At 30.2% G+C, this 22,988-nt stretch overlaps 1 protein-coding gene and 1 pseudogene across 1 annotated transcript; one reads left to right on the top strand and one right to left on the bottom strand.

Annotated features, from left to right (window-relative positions):
- Window positions 1-1,556: 1,556 nt before the first annotated feature.
- On the top strand, window positions 1,557-2,661 carry LOC146887158 (zinc finger BED domain-containing protein DAYSLEEPER-like; annotated as a pseudogene).
- Window positions 2,662-2,998: 337 nt separating this feature from the next.
- On the bottom strand, window positions 2,999-6,507 carry LOC114181177 (receptor-like protein EIX2). Its single transcript, XM_085672256.1, has one exon. It carries the CDS (start codon window positions 6,429-6,431, stop codon window positions 3,066-3,068), a length of 3,366 nt encoding a protein of 1,121 aa, XP_085528382.1. The 5' UTR covers window positions 6,432-6,507; the 3' UTR covers window positions 2,999-3,065.
- Window positions 6,508-22,988: the final 16,481 nt, after the last annotated feature.

Consider the following 22,988-nt stretch of genomic DNA (forward strand, 5'->3'; position numbering starts at 1 on the left):
GGAAAGGTCATATGCGTTGGCTAAATAGGGACGCATGATTTTTACGAATTTCTCGTCGGCTTAACTGACGAAAATGAATAACAAATATAATAATAATTTTCCGTGCGTGGGTCAAGCCCACGGAAAATTAAAAGAAAAAGAAATTCAAATAGTTTTGGTCGCTCAATACGACGCAAATAGGAAGATTTCAACGCAATATTCTGACTTTTGTGTGGGCTATGCGTGGGTCAAGCCCACGAAATACAAAAATAGAAGTTGAAATAGGTTATTTTCGTGGGTCTGGCCGACGCAAACAATTAGAAATTCAATTGTTAGAGTCGGCCTTGCGTCGGCTAAGCCTACGCAAATTAGTGTATAATTTGAAATGACTAATCGGTTTCCAAGCGGATCCCAGAAGCCTTATCCAATTCCTCAACCTGCATCTAATACCTGTCCAGACACATTTCAAACAATCTAATCAATCTAGCAATCCAGCATATGATTTCATTCATTCAATCCAGAAATCGGGCATATGATTTCATTCATTTACAATTGAAATTGCAAACATAAAGTTAGTTGTGAGTTTCACAAAAATCCTAGAGTCTAAGATCAGATTATAGTCAAACAAAAAGTGCCAATATTGGCAGTACAATCCCACTAGCATTCTAAGATCATATTACAGTCAGACAAAAAGTGCCAATATTGGCATTACACTTCCACTAACATTTCATTCTATGTTTTTCTACTTAGCCTATACTAAGCCTATACTAGTTATTGGCAGCAAAACCTACTAGCATCCACCTCCAAGCCACCATCCGCAATGGAAAAGAGAATGATACAAGAAAACTTGAAAAATGAAAACTAAAATGTAAGAGATTAATCTCTAAAGTCACTTTATGAGTATCCTATAATATAATTAAGAAAGTAAATTTTTAGAAAATGTATACACAATTTGAACAAAAATAAATATGTACCATCTTCAAGGAACTGGATGATCATCCAAGTCCTCATCATAATGCGGATGCACGCGACTGGTGCCTGTTGAACTGCCACCACCCTGTTTCTCCAACATCATGGCTAATTGTTGCTTGATCAAACTCATTTCTTCTTGAACAAGAGCATATTTTTTATCAATTTCATCAGCTCTCATAGTGGCTTGTTTTACTTCTTCTAGAAGCCTCTATGTCTCAATCAATTGTCCTGGTCTTGGATGAATTGTGCGGGCTAAAGTAGAAGGTTGAGTGAGGGATGACACACCATGATGAATGTTTGCAGCCAAGTCCCTAGTGCCATAAACTCTTCCTCTACTTTTCCCTCCAGCAACATCTTTCCAGCATTGAATCTTTGTTGTTGTTGTAGCTCCTGCAAAATTATCCGTCTCCATGTCTCGCACACGCTGATGATATGTCTCCTACTCATTCATAATATTCGAAAGTGTCATAATTGTATAGACTTAAACCAAACTATACCAACTATTAGAAACCTACATATACTTCACGTGCACGTGTATCTACCCAAGCACCATCCTTCTTCTTATGAGTGACAAGAAACAACTCATCTGGATTCACAAGACGCCCATGTTTTCGCTTCTGAGAAAAGTTATGTAATTAGTAAGATTATATCACCAACCTTGCTTGTATATCTAAATCCAGAAGTAAGAGTTCCAAGTAGGAATACAACTGTGTCTAATATTTCAAAGAAATTTTATGAACACAAAGAGAGGGTGAAACTCGCAATGCATAAATCTCATAGCCGAATTTGTTTAACACAATTCGATTTTGTTATTCAAAGATTGATCCTTCTACTTGTGAAGAAAAGATTAATGTTTTAAAGGATAATATGTATAAGTTGTTTGAAGAATATGTCAATTTAAATCCAAATGAGTCAAAGAGTTCAAGTTCTCAAGTTTCTCCTTGACCACAACTTTCTTCTTTTACGAATGATGAGCAAGTGATGGATGCATTTGATGTGAGTTTTTAATTCTCAAATTTCTCCTTAAACACAATGTGCTTTATTTCTTACTTATGAATGACATATTAAATATTTTTCATATTGTCTTAGGAATATGTTGATTATTTGAGCCAACATGTTAATGACACTGGAAGGTCTGAGTTGGATCTTTATTTAGATGAAGGGAATCTTGATCCAAAATTTTTTGATAAGTTGGATGTATTGAGCTATTGGAGGGATCATCGAGATCGTTATCCAAACTTGTCTAAAATGGCTTGTGACGTGCTTAACATTCCAATTACTACCATTGCTAGTGAGTCTGCTTTTAGTCTTGGTTCTCGTGTGCTAACCAAATATCGTTCTTCCATTCTTCCAGAGAATGTTGAGGCACTCATTTTAACACAAAATTGGTTGCATGGTTTTGAACTAACAGGTAACATTATTGTTAGTACTGTAAAATTAATTTAATTATTTAATACTTAATCTTTTAATATTATTAGTTAACATTATTTTTTTCTTGTTTTATTGTAGATGGGGATAAAGAAGATGCTTCAAGAGATGAAAATGTTGTGGATTTATCCATTGAAGACTCTAATACTATAGTTTGATAAGTGACAAGAATGATTTGATGTTAGATAGTAATTTATATTTTTGTGATTTTGGTTTGTATTTGAAGTTTAACACAATTTGAGATTTTATTTGGATTGTATTGAAGTTTATTTAGATTTTAATCGGAATTATAATTTAGTTTTCTTGGGATTGAAAAAAAAATTGTGTTTTTTTTTTTAATTAAGTGAGCCAGTGAGTCAACCCGTTTAACCCGCCATCCCGTGGTGGGTCGGGTCGGGTTCTAATTTTGTTGGCTCGCTAATAAGTGAGCCGGATTGGATTGACCCACTAAGTGACCAACCCGTCGCGGACCGAGCCGGGTTGGATCGGTTGACAATACGGTTGTCAATACTTTTTTTCTCTTTCCTACACGTGTATTTTATCACAAATAAATATCATAAAACGATATATCATCACCAAGAAATGTATATATTCTTAAGAGATCTTTATGATGAAAGCCTTCTACACAATTTCTTGAGGAATCATTTGAAAGTAGAACCTTTTACAACACATTATGAAAAATACATTTAAACCAACAACTGATACAATTTGTTCAAGAAGCTCAGGTAAGCAATTCTCCAAGGTTTCCAAATTAGAATTGGTCCTAATAAGCCCCAAAATCCTACAAAGAATCCTACTCCCATGCTCATGTATAACGCTTCAAAGAAATCATAATCATCTCCATCCTTTTCTGTTCCTGCTTCTGCCTTTGTTGTTCTATTATCTCCAGGACAACTTTTGTTCATTTGTTCACCACAAAGATCAATATTTCCTTCAAAACTAGACCTTTCAAATGTCTGCATATGTCTTCCCAATGGAATTCTTCCAGAAAGAGAGTTGTATGACAAGTCTAATTTTCCTAAGAAATCAAGTTGGGAAAGAGAAGAAGGAATTCTCCCATGCAAATCATTTCTTGACAAGTCAAGAGATTCAAGTGAACTTAAATTTCCAATATTAGAAGGAATTTCTCCACTCAAATTGTTTCTTGATAAATTTAAAGAAACCAGCCCAACCAAACACACAACTTCTTTTGGTATTTCACCTGTGAAATTATTGCTTGAGAGATCAATACTCTTCAGATTCAATTGGGGATCTCTGAACACCTGTTCCACACCTTTCCACACCCACGTTATGTCAATACTGTAGTCCAAAGACACGAAGAAACCGTAGATTTCCCTATAAGTAGTAGTATTGTACTCATATATAAGGCGCTGAGTTTCACTTCTGTTGATGATCTTTTCAGACATGACAGTAAAATTCTTTAAGCATGCTGGAATTGCTTTTGATAACTTATTCCTGGAGAGATTCAACAATTGAATATGCCTTAAATAACAAAGTTGAATTGGAAAATGTTCAGAGAAGTGATTCCCTTGCATGTTCAAGATTATCAATTGCTGCATGCTTTCTCCAACCCATGATGGTATCCGACCAGACAAATTATTTTCTCCCACATCCAATATAAATAAGTTAGTGCAATTCTTCAAACTGGAAGGCAGTTCACCTGTTAACTTATTATTTCGTAAAACCAACGCTTCTAATTTAAAAAGGTTCCCCATGGAGATGGGAATATTCCCAGACAACTCATTGTTGCTCAAATCAAGAAATAGTAATTGGTTTAAAGATTGCCAACAATCAGGGATTTGCCCCTTTATTTGATTGTTTGATAAATCTAAGGTTGCCAAATACGGTACCATGATTTTGTAACATAAGAAAGAATACAAATCTGAAAATTTATTTTTAGAGATGAACAACCCTGAAGCTTGCAGCAAAAATGATGGAAGTGCACCCTCAAATTGATTTGCATTCAGAATTATAGATGGTCTGTAAAGAAGCTTCAATGGTATATCAGGAATTGCCCCATTGAGATTATTTTGAGACATGTTTAACCCACTCAAAGTTTGCAACTTGTTCCAAAACCATGCTGGTACAGAATCATTAAGCTCATTATCAGATATATCTAGTGACATTAAGGAATTTTGTGTCTGGAGCCAACCAGGAAAACTCGGACCTAGCTTGCAAGATGCTAAAATCAATACTGTTGCTTGAAAAGGAGGAACCCAACTAGAGACAAATCTTAGAGACAATGTGTTGTATGATAAGGATAAGGTTTGTAATTTGGAAAAATTAGAAAGATGAGATTCAGTGACATCACCCTCTAAAGAATTCTCCTCCAAGCTTAAATACTCCAACTCAGATAACAATCTGATGCTTTCAGGTATCTTGCCATTAATTTGGTTATATGATAAGTCCAAATTTTGAAATACGTGTCTATTGCACCATGAAGAATTTTGAAAGAAATGAGAAATTTCCCCATTCAACTTGTTATTTGAAAGGTCTAAGGTCTGCAATCTGCACATGTTTCCAAAGAAAGACGGAATCTTGCCTTGTAGTATGTTGCTGGAGACATAAAAGTGTTGAAGAGAGTTCATTACTTTTCCAAATCCATCTGGAATGGGACCTTCTAACATGTTGTCAGAAAGGTCAAGGGCCTGAAGATTCTTGGTGCAGTTCAGAAGCCAGGAAAACATTGTAGATGATTTCAATAGATTTGAGGAGAGGTCGAGTATGACAAGGGAAGAGGAAGAATTAATTGTGGAAGCAGAGGAAATAGGAAAACTTCGATCAGTAAGACTACAGTTATACAGATGAAGCTCTCTTAGTTTAGAGCCAAAATTAAAATTACCTTTAAAAATTGATGATGTTAGATTATTCCAAGAGAGATCAAGAATATTAAGAGATGGAAAATTTGGATAAAGAAAAGATGAAAAAGCAATGTCATTACCAATAAGATAAAGCTCTTGTAGGTGAAGGCTAAAATTGAATAACAGTTGAAATGTTGAGGAAGTTAGCACATTAGAAGACAGATCAAGGACAGTAAGAGAAGTTGAAAAGTTGGAATGAGAAGGAAACAAAGTTTTGATATTAGTATCTGAAAGAGAACAGTGAACAAGCCTCAACTCTACTAAGTTTGGAATGAGCGCATTGATAGATTGTAGCCAATGGCGCGAGGTGCTGAGATTATGCAATGAACTCAACTCTAGAGTTGTTAAGGAGTGGAGATTAGACAACCACTCTGAATCCCCAGCTTCTATATTGAAATCACCGCCTAACCGAAGAGTTTGTAAGTTAGGAAGATTCCCACTCCGAAAAGGGATGGCTCTAGAAAGAGTGTTACCTGCAAGATTAAGAAAGTGTAGTCGCTTGAGATTCTTAAGTTCAAATGGGATTGCTCCGGACAGAGAATTGTCTCCAAGATTAAGATATTGTAGCTGCTTGAGATTCGTAAGTTGGAATGGGATTTCTCCTGATAGATAATTCCCTCCAAGGTCAAGATATTGTAAGTGTCTAAGATTCCCAAGCTGAAAAGGAACTGGTCCCAGAAGAAGATTTCCTCCAAGGTCTAGATACCTTAGAAGTGAAAGGTTTCCAAGTTGGATAGGAATCCTCCCACTAAATTGAGAAAATGAGAGGTTGAGATATTTTAAGTTGGTGAAAGAGCCAATGGCTTGTTGGATGTCATTCCACAGAAAATAATTATAACTGAGGTCCAGATGTTGAATGTATTGCAAGTGAATCAATGAAGTGAGATTGATTGCACCTTTCAATTGTGAATCCGAAAGATGAAGTAGAATTACATGACCAGTTCGATGGTTGCATTGAATGCCTTCCCAAGTGCAGCAATCTGTGTTATTTAGATGGTGAGTCCATGTAGAGAGTATGCCATGGTCATCTACGAGGCTTTGTTTGAAGTTCAGGAGTGCTTGTCTCTCCTTCTCTCTGCACTTTGCATCAGGACTTGGTTTGATTGGCGTTGTTGTGAATGGGAGAGCAAATCCAGAGGCATGGAATAAAAGGAGAGCAGCATATAATATTTTGAGAGAGTAACGCCTCATTGTAAGTTGCTGAAATCAAGATAACGCCAATGTTATATAATCTCAGTTTTTCTTTTGGTGATGTTAAGAAAGCTTCATTGAATCATCATTTATATCACTTCATAAACAAAGCGTTCAATTGTTCAACCACTACAGTCCACAAACCTATGCTTCAATTATTGTCAAAACCCAATGCAGAAAGAAACTCCTTTTTCTTATCACACGTCTTTATTCGTACTACGCGCTTTGTTGACTACTGACCAACAGAATTGGGAATGTAAAGTAGATGCTTTTTTCTTTTCGATCTAAATTCTTTATATTTTTATCTTTAAATGATAATCATAATTGATTTTTGTGGTCAACCAAATATTTAGCATATTAAAAAAGTTATCAATGTTACTTAACTTCTTTTGTTTAATGTTTTAACGTGTCGAGATTTAAAATTAGTCATTGAAAAGTAAGATAAGTTATTCATGTAAGTTAGTCATTCGTGTCCTTATTTTTTTTTTTTTATAGTTTTCAATTTATTCTTTCTTTTTCTTCTTCTTTTTGCATATTTCTTCTTCTTACTTATTTATGTTACTAATGTTTCTTCTTCAAAATTCGGTAAAGGACAACCCTTCTTTCTTCCTTCTTTTTAGCTTTTATTAAAACACTTATTTTCTTCTTTTCTCCTACCTTCTTTAAACTGAACTAAAATGTACAAATTTTCTTATTTCCTCCTTTATGTATTCTTCTCTCCCCCTTCATTCTTTATTACTTTTGTTTTTCATCTCCATCATTTATTTATTATTTATTGACACTGTTATTTCTTACTTTTGCTTCTCATTTTCTCCGTGTAGTGAAAATATGGGTGGTGATCGTTGTATTGATTATGTATGATATTTTGAATACTTTTTCTTGGACGATGATAAAACTTGCAAACTTATTGTTTAAACGAATTATGTAAATTAAATCCATTCAAGTGAAATTCAAAATAATATTTTGTGATTCTATTTGAATTGGTTTCAACGATTTTTGTTACTAAAAAATTCTTAAATATTTCCTTACAAAAGAAATTGGTAAACATTGTATATTACTCAAAGGGATGCTATTATTTATTTATAATTGTTGTAAAACACATAATTTCATGTTTCTATCATTTCCATCAAAAAATTAAATAATCTTGTAGATAAAACTTAACTTGCAAATTTACTCATTCTGACAAGTATATATAATAGTAATTATAAATACCGTCAAATTCTAAAACAATTTTTAAGAGATTTACATCATATAATTGTTATGACATATTTGTTAGATGATAATTAATTTTAAAAGAAAAATATTATATTTAAGTATAATGAGTAATATTCCTTTTATGTACATCTTTCTTATGATGAAAATATATTTTTAATAGTTTACCTATGTTGTTGTATTGTAACTTGTAATACAGGGACAAATGTAACATCTCTGATTAGTAGTCTTTTTACCATCAATTTGTTTATTACAGGATTAATATTTAAATATGCATGTTCTACCAATTTATTTATTACACAATTAATATTTAAATATGCACGTTTAGTACTTTGCAAAAAAATATTAGAAATACACACACACATATATATATATATATATATATATATATATATATATATATATATAACATCAAAGAATTTATTGTTATTTTTTTTAATTTAATACTGTAATTCATACTAAAAAATCACAAGATATATAGTAAGGGTTCATTATAAACTTCTTAGTTTATTTCTAATGGTAGTACTTACCGGTATCACGAGGGACATATATATTTCATTTAATGTGTTCATTTTCTAAATTAGACGTGTCACGAACTTTGAGAGATATATGACACTCTATTTCTCTTTGTTATTAATATGGACATGACACAAAAATATTAGACATGCAAATTGTCTTGTTTCTAAATAAGACATGAATGGTTGTTTGGAGGAGTAGTATACACATTTATAGTCTTATTATACTTTGATTGCATTTTTAATGTCTTAGTTTTTAGTTCATTTTCTTTCATTAGTAATAAATTAGGTTTATTATATATATTCGCTTAATTTTGTAATTTTAGTTTATTTTACATTAGTAATAAATTAGGTTTATTATATATATATATATATATATATATATATATATATATATATATATATATATATATATATATATATATATATATATATATTCGCTTTAATTTTGTAATTTTAGTTTATTTGACATTTGCTTATTATTTTAGTCATAATGTTCTTTTGTATATATTATTTTTTACAAATTCTAGTGCATTGAATTCTACATTTTAAGTATTTAAAATGAACATATGGTATTGAACTCCTCCACTATTGTCTATGACCTTTAGAAATTGAAACAAATTTATTGAAAATTTGTAAGGAACCTACCTATATTAGTGTTGTGTTTATATTTTTATAAGGGTTATATTCATAGTCATTGAGAGATTGTGGTTCTATATGGTTATATAACATTAGTCTTACACATATAAGACCTTAGATACTACTTTTACACCAAAACCTTAAGGCAATGTTGTTATAGGTCTTTATTTTTATATAGTGTTTAACTTTGTCTTTTCTATCCAATGTGAGACTTTGACTCACACTTGGAATATTTCCGATAATTAGCTTGAACCTTTTGTAATTTGGTTTATGACCTTATAAAGTTCATGATTAGGCTCACATTTTCTTCTGTTTTTTAGTCTATATAAAACCCAAATATGGTAAAAAGTGAGAGACAAGAATCATTTGTCAAATTTTAGAGTTTTAGTTTTTCTCCCTTTGTTGTATTTTAATTCTTTTCTTTCCATGTTATTTTCTCATATGTGATTCTATTCTTAAGTAATGGAGAACTATATATCTAAGAATCAATTCATATAAAATCAAGATAAAACAAGTTGAATTGACTTTTGCACCCATCATTCTTTATTTTGAGCTTGTTTTCCTCTTCTATGATATATTGATTATGTTCATTGTGATATCAAATTTACAATTCTAATTGTAGACTTCAAATTAGGAATTGATACAATCTTGACTTGATAACTGAATACAAATTGAATTGTATGGTATTGAGATCTGATTATTCAAACTTGGATTTGAATCTTTAGACAACTGAGGTTTGAATTGTTTGGTTCTTGAATCTGCTGTTGGTCCATTTTCATTTTCTACAATTTCGCACTTCATTCTGGATTCATTTTTCAATTTATATGTTTTTGTGTTTTTCGGTCCCTAAAGTCCCAATTTTATTATTTGTACCCAAAAATATTAAAGATTGAATATAATTAAATATGTGTACTATGATGATTGACCTAAGTTGTATTTAAAAATCCAGTGAATTTTATAATCTTTGATTTCATTAAAGACAACGATAATCAAGCAGGTGATTGAAAAGGAAAGATTTTGCAGCATTGAATGTGTGTTTGGTGATATGGGTTTTCATAATTCAAAGGCTTAAATATCTTTTTTATTCTCATTTTCGTAGTGTTTGTTGCGGATGATCATCATTTTGACAGAATGTTTAAAATGGTCCTCATTTTCGCAATTTGTGTTTTATTTTGTCCTCTTTTGTAATGCCGTTTAAATCAGTAACGGAGCACTGTACAGGTGACACTGTTTGCATTGGGGTGTGTTACTGTACAAATGGCTAATTAATGTTAACTTTTCAATTTGGGGAAAATTTTGCAATTAGGGCTTGAGTTGGATTATAGTTGCGCTCTTCATCGTTGGAGGTGATTTCTTCATCTTCATCTTTCTTGAGCTCGGATTTGCAAAGAAAGCAACTAATACTTGTCATTTTATTGTTGGATTGCAATTGCACTCTTCATTTCAATTTTCCAGTTAATCATCATCAATGAGGTAAGTGGGTTTAGGGTTTTCTGGGTTGTGTTTGCTTGTGGGTTAGAGTTTTTGTAATTCTATTTTAGGGTTTGTTTGTGCTTGGATTGTTGTGATGTTCTGCATAGTTTCTAAATCACCACACCTGTACAGTACACGTAACACACTCTAATGCAACGTAATACAAATAGTGTCACCTGTACAGTGCTCTGTTACTGATTTAAACGACATTACAGAAAAGGACCAAATAAAACACGAATTGCGAAAATGATGACTATTTTAAACATTCTGTAAAAACGAGGATCATTTAAAACATTCTGTCAAAATGAGCACCATTTGCAACAAACACTACAAAAATGAGGACGAAATATGTATTTAAGCCTAATTCAAGAAATAAATCGATGGAAGTAATGCTAAGGAAGAAATAGAAGGTAGTTCTGTAAAGGTGTTACGGTACTTATCCATAATACATAGGTTTAAAATATTATTTTCCCTCAAAGAGGATTTAAAAAAGTTTGTGTGATAGGGTTGTTTGATGTTTAGTTGATTTTCCTTAGTAGAAGTTGATCGATGAAAGTTTTCCAAAATTTGATCAGAATAAACCCAACTACGAATGAGATGAATTATATTGGGAACTTAAAACATGGTTCGTGGTTAGTTTTATATTAGTCATTTACAATTTGTCTCTTTAATTATGCAATAAGAGAAAATATATTACATTACGTTCATGACAACTAAGAAATAGCATAGATGTGTATCTGAGTCCCATGATTTAAAGATGTGTGAAACAAGAGTGAATGTGTTTGTTGAATGTGATGAGTTCGAGAATGAAGCAATTACAATCTTATATTAGTTGAAAATGATTTTGTACCATAATTTCTTTTTATATCATATGGTTCTTATTGTGTGACCTTAATTATAACAATGTCATTGCATTTTGTGGTTATGATATTAACAAGTATTATATTTCTATGCAAATGGCAATATTACAAAAGTAAAGTACAACATAATGGGGTTACCGATTAAGCTAAAATTTAGCAATTTGCTATTTCTAAATACCACAATCCCATTACAACATCAATAAGTATTATGGAGTCATAAAAAAAATATGAAAAATTGATTATATGATGTTCATCGTATTAGTGTTTAAATGTAAATAGGTTGAAGATAATATAGATGTGTGAATGGATACTTTAGGCGTCAAGTTCTAACATGACATATGTAGAGACCATATACAAATAGTTTTTTCTAGATTTAAGAAAAGGTAAATCTGAATGTTTGTTGATCTCTAGAGTAGCTTTAGCCGTGTCATCCAATAAATCATTGATAATAACATGAGCTTTTAAAATCTTAATATCAAAAAATCTTGTTTACATTACCCTTACTTACTATAACTTACTATAAGTAGATAAAAAAATACTTAATAAATGATTTAGACCTCTAATTTGTTTGTTTGGTTCATTCTGTTCTCCTTATTATTTTTTGGTTCAATTTGATCATCTAATTTTTTTAAAATGTTCAATTTGATCATTTTCGATAGGTTGACGTTAATACCGTGTACGCACATGTCATGTGCAATTTTGTGATTTTTTTTAGTTTAAAAAAAAAGTAATTTGTCACGTGTCACGTCATAGTCGTGTCACGTGCCAATTTGTGAAATTTTATTTTTTATTTGTTTTAATTTAAAAAAAACTGCCACATCACAAGTTGTGGTTGTGCCATGTGTCAGACTAACAATGTCTATTTTCAATTTATTCCCTCTATTTACAACTTTGATTCAATTTAGTATTCTATTTTATAAAATGATCCAATTTTGTCCTCTCCAATTTAAGACCAAATTAGTAATTAAGCTTAATTACAACTTATATATCATGTTAAAATAACTTTTTAGAATTCATACATCAAATTACTCCACCTAAATATTCAAATTATTTTATTTTTTACGAGTGTATAAAAATTTCAAGTGTGAGAAATTACAAGTGAAAAAAAATGTAAGAAATAAAATAATATAGGTATTTAGGGGGGTGATTTGATGTATAAATGAAAAAAAAAATATTTTAACATGAATATATAAGTTGTATAAGCTTAATTACTAATTTGGTCTCAAATTGAAGAGGACAAAATTGAATACTTTAAAAAATTCGGGACTAAATTGAATCAAAATTGTAAATAAATAAACTAAATTGAAAAGAACCACCAATATGACATGTGGTACAACCATGACCTGTCACGTGACATTTTTTTTTAATTAAAAAGAATTAATTTTTTTTAAAATATATAAAAAAAATTAAAAATTCATGAATTGACATGTGGCACGACTATGACATGACACATGATAGTTTAATTTTTTTATAAATTAAAAAAATTTGAAAGAAATTAAAAAAATAAAAAATTTCACAAAATGACATGTATGAACATAATATTAACATCAACTTAACAAAAATGACCAAATTGAAATTTTTTAAATAATTAAAGGATCAGATTGAACTAGAAAATAATAACAAGATCAAAATGAACCAAACTAACAAATTAAAGGACTAAATCACTAATTAAGCCATAAGAAAATAAGAACACAAATGACTCATTTACATGAATGATTAATTTATATGAGTAACTAATCCTTTTTTTTGGTGATTAATTTTAAATTTTGACAGATTAAAAGATTAAACAAAAATAAAAGTTAAGTGGCATTAATAACTTTTTTAATATGCTAAAGACTTTTTCACTACAAATTCATAAACTATCTAACAAAACATTCTCATATAGTGATTGGTACCAATGTCCAATTCAACGCTTAAAGTCATTCACTAAGAGTTAAATTTGTTGTTTTTTTAATTAACCGAGATATCTATATAATCTAGATAGCAGACAAGTGTTATTCTACCATGTAGAAATTGTGTCGATGACAAATTCAACTTTTCTCAACTTTAATTCTTAAGATAAGCACAACACTAGAGTTGTCAAAACAGGTAACCTGGCTCGACCCGGCTCAACTCACCATGGGTTGATGATTTAGTGAGCCAACCCAACCCGACTCACTTTTTAGCGAGCCAAAAAAATTCGAACCTAGCTTGGCCCACCACGGGTTGGCGGGTTAAACGGGTTGACTCACGAGTTGACTTAATTAAAAAAATTATTATTTTTTCAATCAAAACTAAATTGTAATTCTAATTAAAATCTAAATAAACTTTAATACAATCCAAATACAAACCAAAATAAAAAAAATACAAATTATTTATGTGTTGGATAAAAAAATAACCTAACATGACCCAAATGTAAAGCTAACTTAATAAAAAAAATAAAAAATACTTGTGTGACCCTTTTATCTACGGGTTGGTGAGCCAACTCGACTCACCACAGGTTCAACCCAGATGAGCCGGGTTCTAAATGAGCTGGGTCAAAAATCAACCCGTATTAAAATTTGTAAAAAAATTTCAACCTAACCCGAACTCGTGGTGAGCTAGGTTGGCTCGCAGATTCCAACCCATTTTGACAGCTCTACACAACATCATAAAAATGTGGATTAATATTGATTAAGACTAGAATGAAGATATCACTGATATGATGCAGTGGAACATTCAATATGAAGTTACACCAACCAAACGCCAATGATGCAAGGAAAGAAAGAAGGAAAATGATATTTGCATCGAAAGGAACACAAGTGAGAGATGTAGAAACTTAATTAGAAGAACATTTGAATTGTTTTGATTTGTTTTTTGTCTTTCATGATATATTTTTTGTAAATAGTCTTGTAAGAGGTTATAGTATCCGAGTACTCTATAATTAATATATTAAAAAAACAAAAAAAATCAATTATGATCATCAGTTAAATATAAAAGTAGAAAAGTTTTGATTGAAAAGAAAAAGAGCATTTACTTTAGAGTTCCCAATTCCGTTGGTCAGTCAACAAAGCGCGGAGCACGAATAAAAAATAAATGATACGAATGAAAGTTTCTTTCTACTTTTGCTTTTGACAATCCACTAATTGAAGCATAGCTTTCTGAACTCTAGTGGTTGAACATTGAACGTGTACCATATTAAAAATGACTTTGCATAAATTATATGTTGAAATATGAACTCCTATAATCTTTTTGCTGCTATAAAGATAACCAGTAAAGTTTATAGATGGTTCTATTAATTTGTTGATTAAAGATTGTTGTGGAAAGAGTGGATTGAACTATTTGATGAGTGGATTGTACAATTAATAATTTTCATGCATATATCAACAAATTATAGTCAGAGAAGGTTATAGATAACGTTAAGAAAATACATCATATTAGCCCTCAATATCCATAGAAAAGAAAGTTTTTTTTTTTTTTTAAATATCGACATATTTGGTTTTAGTACAACAAAAAACAATTATAGTAATAATACAAAAAATTTAATTCCATTAATTATGTTTGAACTCCGTTGAGTTAACTATTTTTAATAAGGCTTAAATACTTTTTTGGTCCTCATTTGGTTTGTTGCGAATGATCATCATTTTCACATAATGTTTAAAATGGTCTTCATTTTTACCTAATGTTTAAAATGGTTCTCATTTTTACCTAATGTTTAAAATGGTTCTCATTTACGCAATTCATGTTTTATTTGGTCCTTTTAACGTCGTTTAAATCATTAACGGAGCATTGTACAGGTGGAAGACCTAAGCTTGGGAAAAATTAAATTGATCTAAGTCTGGAAGAAGTTAAATCCATAACATTAATTCATCCTCATCAGAATGCACTACATTAATGTTTGACAAAAGTGAAATTGAACGAAGTTTAAGGTAAATCAAAATCCAGTACATCAATAATGAATTCTACAACAGAAATTCCAATAAATAACTAAGACGTTTGTAGCTGCTATCATGGTCTCCTCTTAATCTATAATTTCATCCCAAAGTGCTGAGATGGTTCTTCTGGTGTTGGTAGTGGTGTTGCTTGACTCTCCACTTCATTCTGAGCTCAAGAAAGACGAAGATGAAGAATTAACGTTAATTAACCACTTGTACATTATACGTAACACACCTTATTACAAACTGTACCAACTGTACAATGCTTCGTTAATGATTTAAACGGCGTTATAGAAAAGGACCAAATAAAACACGAATTGCGAAAATGATGACCATTTTAAACATTCCGTCAAAATGAGGACCATTTTAAACATTCTGTCAAAATGAGGATCATCCACAACAAACACTACGAAAATGAGGACCAAAAAGGTATTTAAGCCTTTTAATAATTATTATATACCTCCTAAAAATAATTAAGATTAATATGCAATTAATTTTGAAAAAACTATTTTTTTTCTTGATAAATTTTAAAATCCTTAGTGATTTTTTCAAGATTTTTTTACATACTAAAATTAATTTTTTTCTTTAATAAACATATATAACAAATACTTAAGACGAAACATATATTTAAATATTTAACTATTAACGAATTCAAACAAAATTAATGAAATAATTTTTTTTTGTAATATTATAATTTTTTTATTATACCAATGAAATATTTCAATACTTAGTATATGAGTTGATTATTTAGTTTATGTAAGACCTACTAATTCCCTTTCTTAATTTTCTGCCCTAAATGCAAGAGGTTGTCCCATATTTGGTGGGCCTGAGGCACACCCATAAGGAGTCTAAGTCCCTAAACCAGCTTAACACTCTCAATCCCGTCTCATTTTTCAGAAAACATCCGTTCTCACGCTCTCCTTGCTTCCCAACAGAAAGCTCTGTTAGGGTTTGGTCCCCTCTTGGTCAAACTTGGAGTTACTGTGTTCGTGGGCTTAAGGGTCGAAATCTGATATTAGTCCCTTTCCAGGTAAGGGAAGTTAGGGTTTTGTCTGTTCATTGATTTTATGCTTGTTTTGGTATGGTTTTATGCTATGATGGTTTATTGGATGTGGTCAGTGCTTGAAAAAATGCTAAAACTCTGTGTGGTTGTAAATCCTTGGTAATGCGCGCAAGAACAGTGGAGAACTCTGGTATTTTCGTCTAAGCGAGTTGCGAGATCCTTAAGAGTTTCTCCCTGGAGCTTGCGCGAGCTATCGCTCAGGCGACGAGCTCCTGTTTTGAGCGAGAGAACGCGAATGCTCCTTGTTCCTCTTTTCGAGCTCTCGCCTAGGCGAAGGGAGCTCGTCTGGACGAGGGAAACTTCTCGCCTGAACGAGACCCTTCCACTTAAGCGAGGAGTTGGGCGAGAAGTGCGTTAGTTCTGGAATTTCTTGGTTTTTGGATGTTGGTGATATGTTTGGACTGATTATATATTTTTAAAGCATGAGTTGTGGTGAAAAAGCAAATAAAACGCCATTAGTGTAAGGAGGTTGTGGTTGGAGAAGGTTGATTAGGGTTGGTAAAAATTGTCGGTGATATGTCTTGGCATTATTTATGTAAGAAAAATCATCCTATCCAGAATTTTCAACCACCATAACTATTTATTAAAAATTTATATTAAAGTTCATTCATACTAATCGTGTAATTAAGGATCTTTCACACAATTCTCATAGTTTAAGAGATCTTTCACACAATATTTCTCAAATCAGACTTGCACATATGTTCTTATCACATAGAAAGTATGAACTCTCTTTAAAAATCACATTTTCATACTTAAAAATATTAACTCCTATAATTTAAAGCAAAATATATATTAAGCAACACAATTTAATATGTATTATGCATACCAATTTAATATATATTAAGCATAAAAATTTAATATATTTTAAGCATAACAATAGTTTGCATTAAAAGTAGAAATAGTTCACATTAACAAGGACAAGAAAAAGTCACACCAACAACAAGAAATTCACATTAACAATAATGATAAAATACAAACGAATTATTCAAATAAAATAAAAATAAAATTTTATACACTTTTATTTTCTTTCGAAAAATTACTAACAAAATAAAAAATATCATAAAATTAATCTAAAAGCAACAAAATTAATTTCCTTATTCAAAATTCAAAACAACAAAATTTTCATAACAGAGCATACTATTATAACTTCTTTATGGCAATAAAGAACATTTATAATAAAACGAACTACCGTTTGTAAAGCCATGAATAGGTGAAAACGATATAATCAATGTTTAATTAAATTGATGAAAACGAATATGTGATTGAAGAAGAGCATGTAAGTGAAATATAATTAATGCAAAGACTTTTACCCTTTGTTCATTTCCCAATATTTACTAGCAGATGGATAAACCCAGTGATGTGGTTGTAATCATTTCAACCGACTTGAAGGAAAACCAACTCAAGAAGGATTTTACACAAACGCATTTTTACATCTTCTGAATTTGTGAAGAGGAAATCGGTTCTGGAACCATGGAACCAATTCTAACAGCTAGATAATCTAATATGTTCGGGAAGCAAAATGGAACAAGACACATAGGTAAAGTAGAGTTACGTGAAAGGGTTAGTTGACTAAGGGTCGAGAATAGTTTAAGTGTGCGTTAAAATTTTACATTGAATAGAAAAGACAAAGTTTAACACTATATAAAAATAAAAATCCATAACACTATTGTCTTCAAGTTTTGGTATAAAACGATTGCCAAATGCTTTATAAATATAAAACTAATGTTATATATATATATATATATATATATATATATATATATATATATATATATATATGGCAAATAAACTCGTTTCTGTGGGTATTGTCCGAACCCGTCTCCATTTTGACGGAGAATCCCCGCATTGACTGGGTATGGGTATGGGGAATCCCCAACTTTTTCAATTGGGGATGGGTATGGGGATGTACATATTCCCGTCATATTACTCGTCCCCGTTTAAATTATTAAAATATTCCTAATTAATTAAATAACCATATATATATATATATTATTTTTTATTTATTCTAATTATTTGGTTTGTCATGAAACTCATTCACATTTCAATTATATTTTTCATCTTATCATAATTTTTATGTAATTTTGTTAAAAATATGTATGTTAATTAAAATTTTTTATGTCTCACATTTGAATATTTCTATTATTTTTTAATATTTTTATTTAATGTATATTTTTCTTTCACATGAAAATGTTTAATACTCTCAATTTAAGTATTTAATAGCACAAACATTTTGTTTACTAGGTAATATAAAAAAAATCATTTACTTATTATTCTTATTATTAGTTTTTGTTTCATTTGAATAACTTTTTTATTTCACTAAAACATTTTTTGTTATTTCTCAACTACTGACAATGAAAACAAATGTAGATATATGATTTTAACAATCTATGACTGCATTGTATGGTAACATACCTGTGTGCCTATATTTTGTGAAAAAATCTTGTCAGAGACTACTTATGAAGATATCAATCGTTCATTGTGCTGCATTCATATGCTGCCTTGGTGTCCTGTTTTGAGCTTTTGTTTGAATGCATTGTAGGAAAAGATGGAGATCCAAGTAAATTGGTTCCTTCTGTCATCATATACGTTGGTTTATCATATGTTGAATTTACCATTTTTATTGCTTGAAGACATGCTTATTTTGTCATATGCATTAAAATTCTAATCTACCATACACAAAAAGACATAACAACATTTAATAAATGCATAGATTTAACAAACTAATGTTATTACTTATTATTCACACCAACATAATTATTTGGCACACCTACCACAATCAGGTCAAAATGGTGCCCATGTACGTTTGTATAATAATTAGTTATAAAAATAAGTATTTCTCAAACCTATATTCAGCCTAATTGATACTGAATATAGTTACTAAACACACCACCATAATTATGCCATGGACCTTTCACAACTATGACGTTATTAATTTTTTCAGGTAAACCAAGACTCTAAAACCTATAACTAGCCCAATTAATAATGAGAATTTACTAACCAAACCACCATCATTCTCTACCGCACCTCTCACATAGTTGACATTATTATTGTTATAAGCTCTACAAATCATGATCCATTTTCATATATCAAATAGGTATTGTAATTATGACTATCCTAACCTATATTAACTACATCAAATCATGACCTTTCGAATTACTTTTTCAATTCAGTTTTGTATAATAATTGTAACAAATATTATTATCTTTAACTTATTATAGTTTTTATAAATAATTAACATTATACTCAATCTTAATCGTAGACATTCAATTATTAATATTCAATGAACTTGGATGGATTTTGACGTAATAATAGTTATATAAATTTCCAATTTTATTTAGCAATTGCTATTAAGAATAGTTGATTAACTTTTAATTTTTCTTGCTCTATGTTTCATATAATGCAAAATATAGTAATATATTATTTTAATTTATTCAAAGTTATTTGATATTCAAATAATCTACTCGTTCACAATTTTAATTTGACAATATATATTTTTTATTTATTCAAATCTTTCTTTACTCTAATAATCTACTTAAAAATAATATAAAGTACTAAAATGAAATTATTTAACATAGACCAATAAGAAATACAACATATAATTACAACACATACTCCATTTAATATTATATATTATGGTCTTCATAAACAAAGATGCCAACATACCAAAAAAGATTAGTATTCAGATACAAAATATTAGACAAACATTAATGCCAACATACCAAAAATATTAATGTTGACATACAAAATATTAGACATGTTGAAATAAAGAAAACTAAATAGAAAGACATTGTTCATAGGTCCCATACATTCGTTTTACACACCAAAATAACAACAAACACTTATACTTGCTAAATCTTTAGAATTTGGATGATGTTGCTTTGGTCAGTCTGCACCATAAATTGAACACGATCTCCAACAACCAACCCATTCTCCTTACAGTATTTCTTCCAACCACATGTCAGATAACACTTAAATGAACTCCTGCCTGTCCATCGAATCTTGCAGTTCCAGTATTGTGAATGGCCATTTGTTAGAACATAGTTTTTTCTTCCTTTCACCAAGCCTTCTTTCACAAACTTCGCATCCAAATACTACATTGAAAGAAACTGTGTTAACAACATAAATATAAACCAAAGTTATAAAATAATAACTACAACTATCAGTCATACCAAAGAAGATGATCGAACATCATAAGGACTTAATATTTTCTCACAATCAACAGAAGCAACTTCAACTTTGTTGCTACCACCATTGTCGAAATCTCTCTTATAATCAATTTCAACTCCTTCCACCGAGAAGATCCTGTGAACAAAGACATTGTTTCCTACATAATTTAAATGTAGGAAACAAGGAGAAACGAACCCATAGTATGCAACATACTGACAAAAACCAAATAATACCATCCTTCCACCCTCATCTGTGTCCACAAATATTTCAATTTTTTTTGGTCAAAAGATCGTACAACTTGACCGGATGGTTAAATGAAATTTTTTCCTAACAGAACATTTGGAAGTACTCGGGCAAGATTATCAACAACTACCAAAACAATCAACAGAAACCCTATATTAGTAAAAATAACACCAAATGTACACTAAAAATTAAAAAATAAATGACTAAAGTTCCATACCGTGTTTGGAATGAACTACACTCTAAATGCTTGGAAAAATCTGACTGAGGACAAAAGGTCACATGCTAGACCATTGTTTCTTCTACCAGGATACACGACTTCATTCCAGTCCAGATCGAACAACCTTATGCGAAAGTATCGATCTCCACAATAAAGGCTACAGACGTAATACACATCGTTTAGCTCATAAAAACACATCAACTGCTCTACCGCACGGAACTGTCTCTGAGGAAGAAGAGTTTGTTCAAACTCTATGTTGATCACCTTTCCTTTCATATCACTGAAAAAATTTGTCCCCAGTAGTAGAGATTTCCCTATTGTTCATAAAATCCTTCTTCAAACTCCAAAAACTCCTGTAATACATAAAACCACAACGATCCTTAAAAATAAGAAGTGTATAAAACATAATGGACATGGTTGAAGCAAAGGATGACAAAAAAATTAAAACTTTCGTCCAAAAACTAACTGTATACATCAAACACACAAAAACATAAACAAAATCAAACATGCAAACTGACTAACCTCTAACGGTTCCATCACCATGACAAAGTTCTGGTAGAAATTGGTGAAGCTGTAATCCTTGGAGGTAGACATTGATCGTCGAATGGTTCTATAACTCATGAGGAAGACTGTTTTTCTTCTTTGTTTGTGAACAAAAGAATCTACAGTCTTCAAATCTCCTTTTAACTAAACTAAAGGAAATGTTTTGTTGCAACTCCAAACGTTCTGACCTTTAGAATAATAAGTTGCAGAATACCAGTTTGAACATGTTGATAAGACAAACCATAATTCCTTTTGCCGCCATCTCTTCGTATTCCCATCAATATCTTATTTGCAATTTAATGATATTATTAATTTAAACAAAAAAAATAACGTTTCTGATACAATTTCAAATATCTACTAATAGGTTCAATTATCAATTAAAATCCTAATGACCTTATATTTCAAATTTAATAGTAATGACTTCAAATTTAAATTTAGCAACAATTAATAAACTTTTAAATTAATAACATTACAAATATAACCAAAATTAAAAAATTTAAATATAGTACATCAAATTAATTAATTCTTCGTAGTTATAGTATATTATACTTACTTAATAATTGTAATAATTTCATATACTCAAATTAACACATCAATCATTTAAAATCATTTAAATAGAAATAAATCATTTATATACAATAACATTAAATAACAATATATATTACAACAAATCAAATTAAATATTACATATATACTTAAATCTACCTTACAACTAATTCATCATCAAATATATTAAAAAACATAACATAAAATTATAGTTCATTTTAGCTAACTATATGAATAATATATCCTTAAATCAATCTAATCGGTGCATATAATTAAATGAAGTATTGAACTATTCAAAATATTTTTTTTCTTAACCATTTATTATACATAAAAATATAAAAATCATTTTTTCAACATAACCAAATTTTAAAAGGAAAAAAACACGACCCGGGTCTCCTACTAGTTTGACATTATTTTCTCAAACTTTAAAGAAATTTAAGGAAACAAAATGTACAAATTTATCTGATTCAACCTAATGAGGTGAGAACATATAAATTGATTTGTTTTTAAAAAATATTTCTTTAGAATTGTTTTAATTTTGATTCTCAAAGTATTTAAGTTCTAAGCTGGGAATGATCTCTACTCAGTTTCAAAGGTATCTCAAAATATATATACACGGTATTTTCTTTTACCGGAGCGTTCTGATAGCACTTTAGGATATGAAATTGAAGCAGTGGTTGAATTATTTAAATAAGAAGTTAGAAAATGTTTTCTGATATCCATCCAATTTCAAATTCATGAAAGCATTCCTCTTATTGTATTATACTCTTTCAATCAAATTTATTCGACAAATATTCGTCTTTCACTTTTATTAAGTGAGTTCATTCATTATGACATTATATGACATTTTACTTTATTTTCGTATCATAATATAAATATTTGAAATGAAATTAGATGAACAAAAACTACATAATTAGAATCATGAAACTCGAAGGGTAAAATTGAAAAACTAAAGTGGCCGATCTAAATATTGACAATACTAATTAAGATACAAAAAATTGCCATTATAATGGGCAAAACAAAAATCTCTGTCCCATATTTAAGAATTCTAAATGGTGGAGTTATGGGAATAATGATTGGAGTAGAAAAATGGTAATTAGTTTTACATATTGATTGAAGAATCAAGGCATTCAAGTATTTATGTCATCTTTGTAGTGAGTGGCTTCCAAGTCAATGTAAATAATCC

Source organism: Vigna unguiculata, chromosome 4 (assembly GCF_037176805.1).
Source record: "Vigna unguiculata cultivar grain cowpea cultivar isolate G323 ecotype 2 chromosome 4, ASM3717680v1, whole genome shotgun sequence".
NCBI lineage: Eukaryota > Viridiplantae > Streptophyta > Magnoliopsida > Fabales > Fabaceae > Vigna > Vigna unguiculata.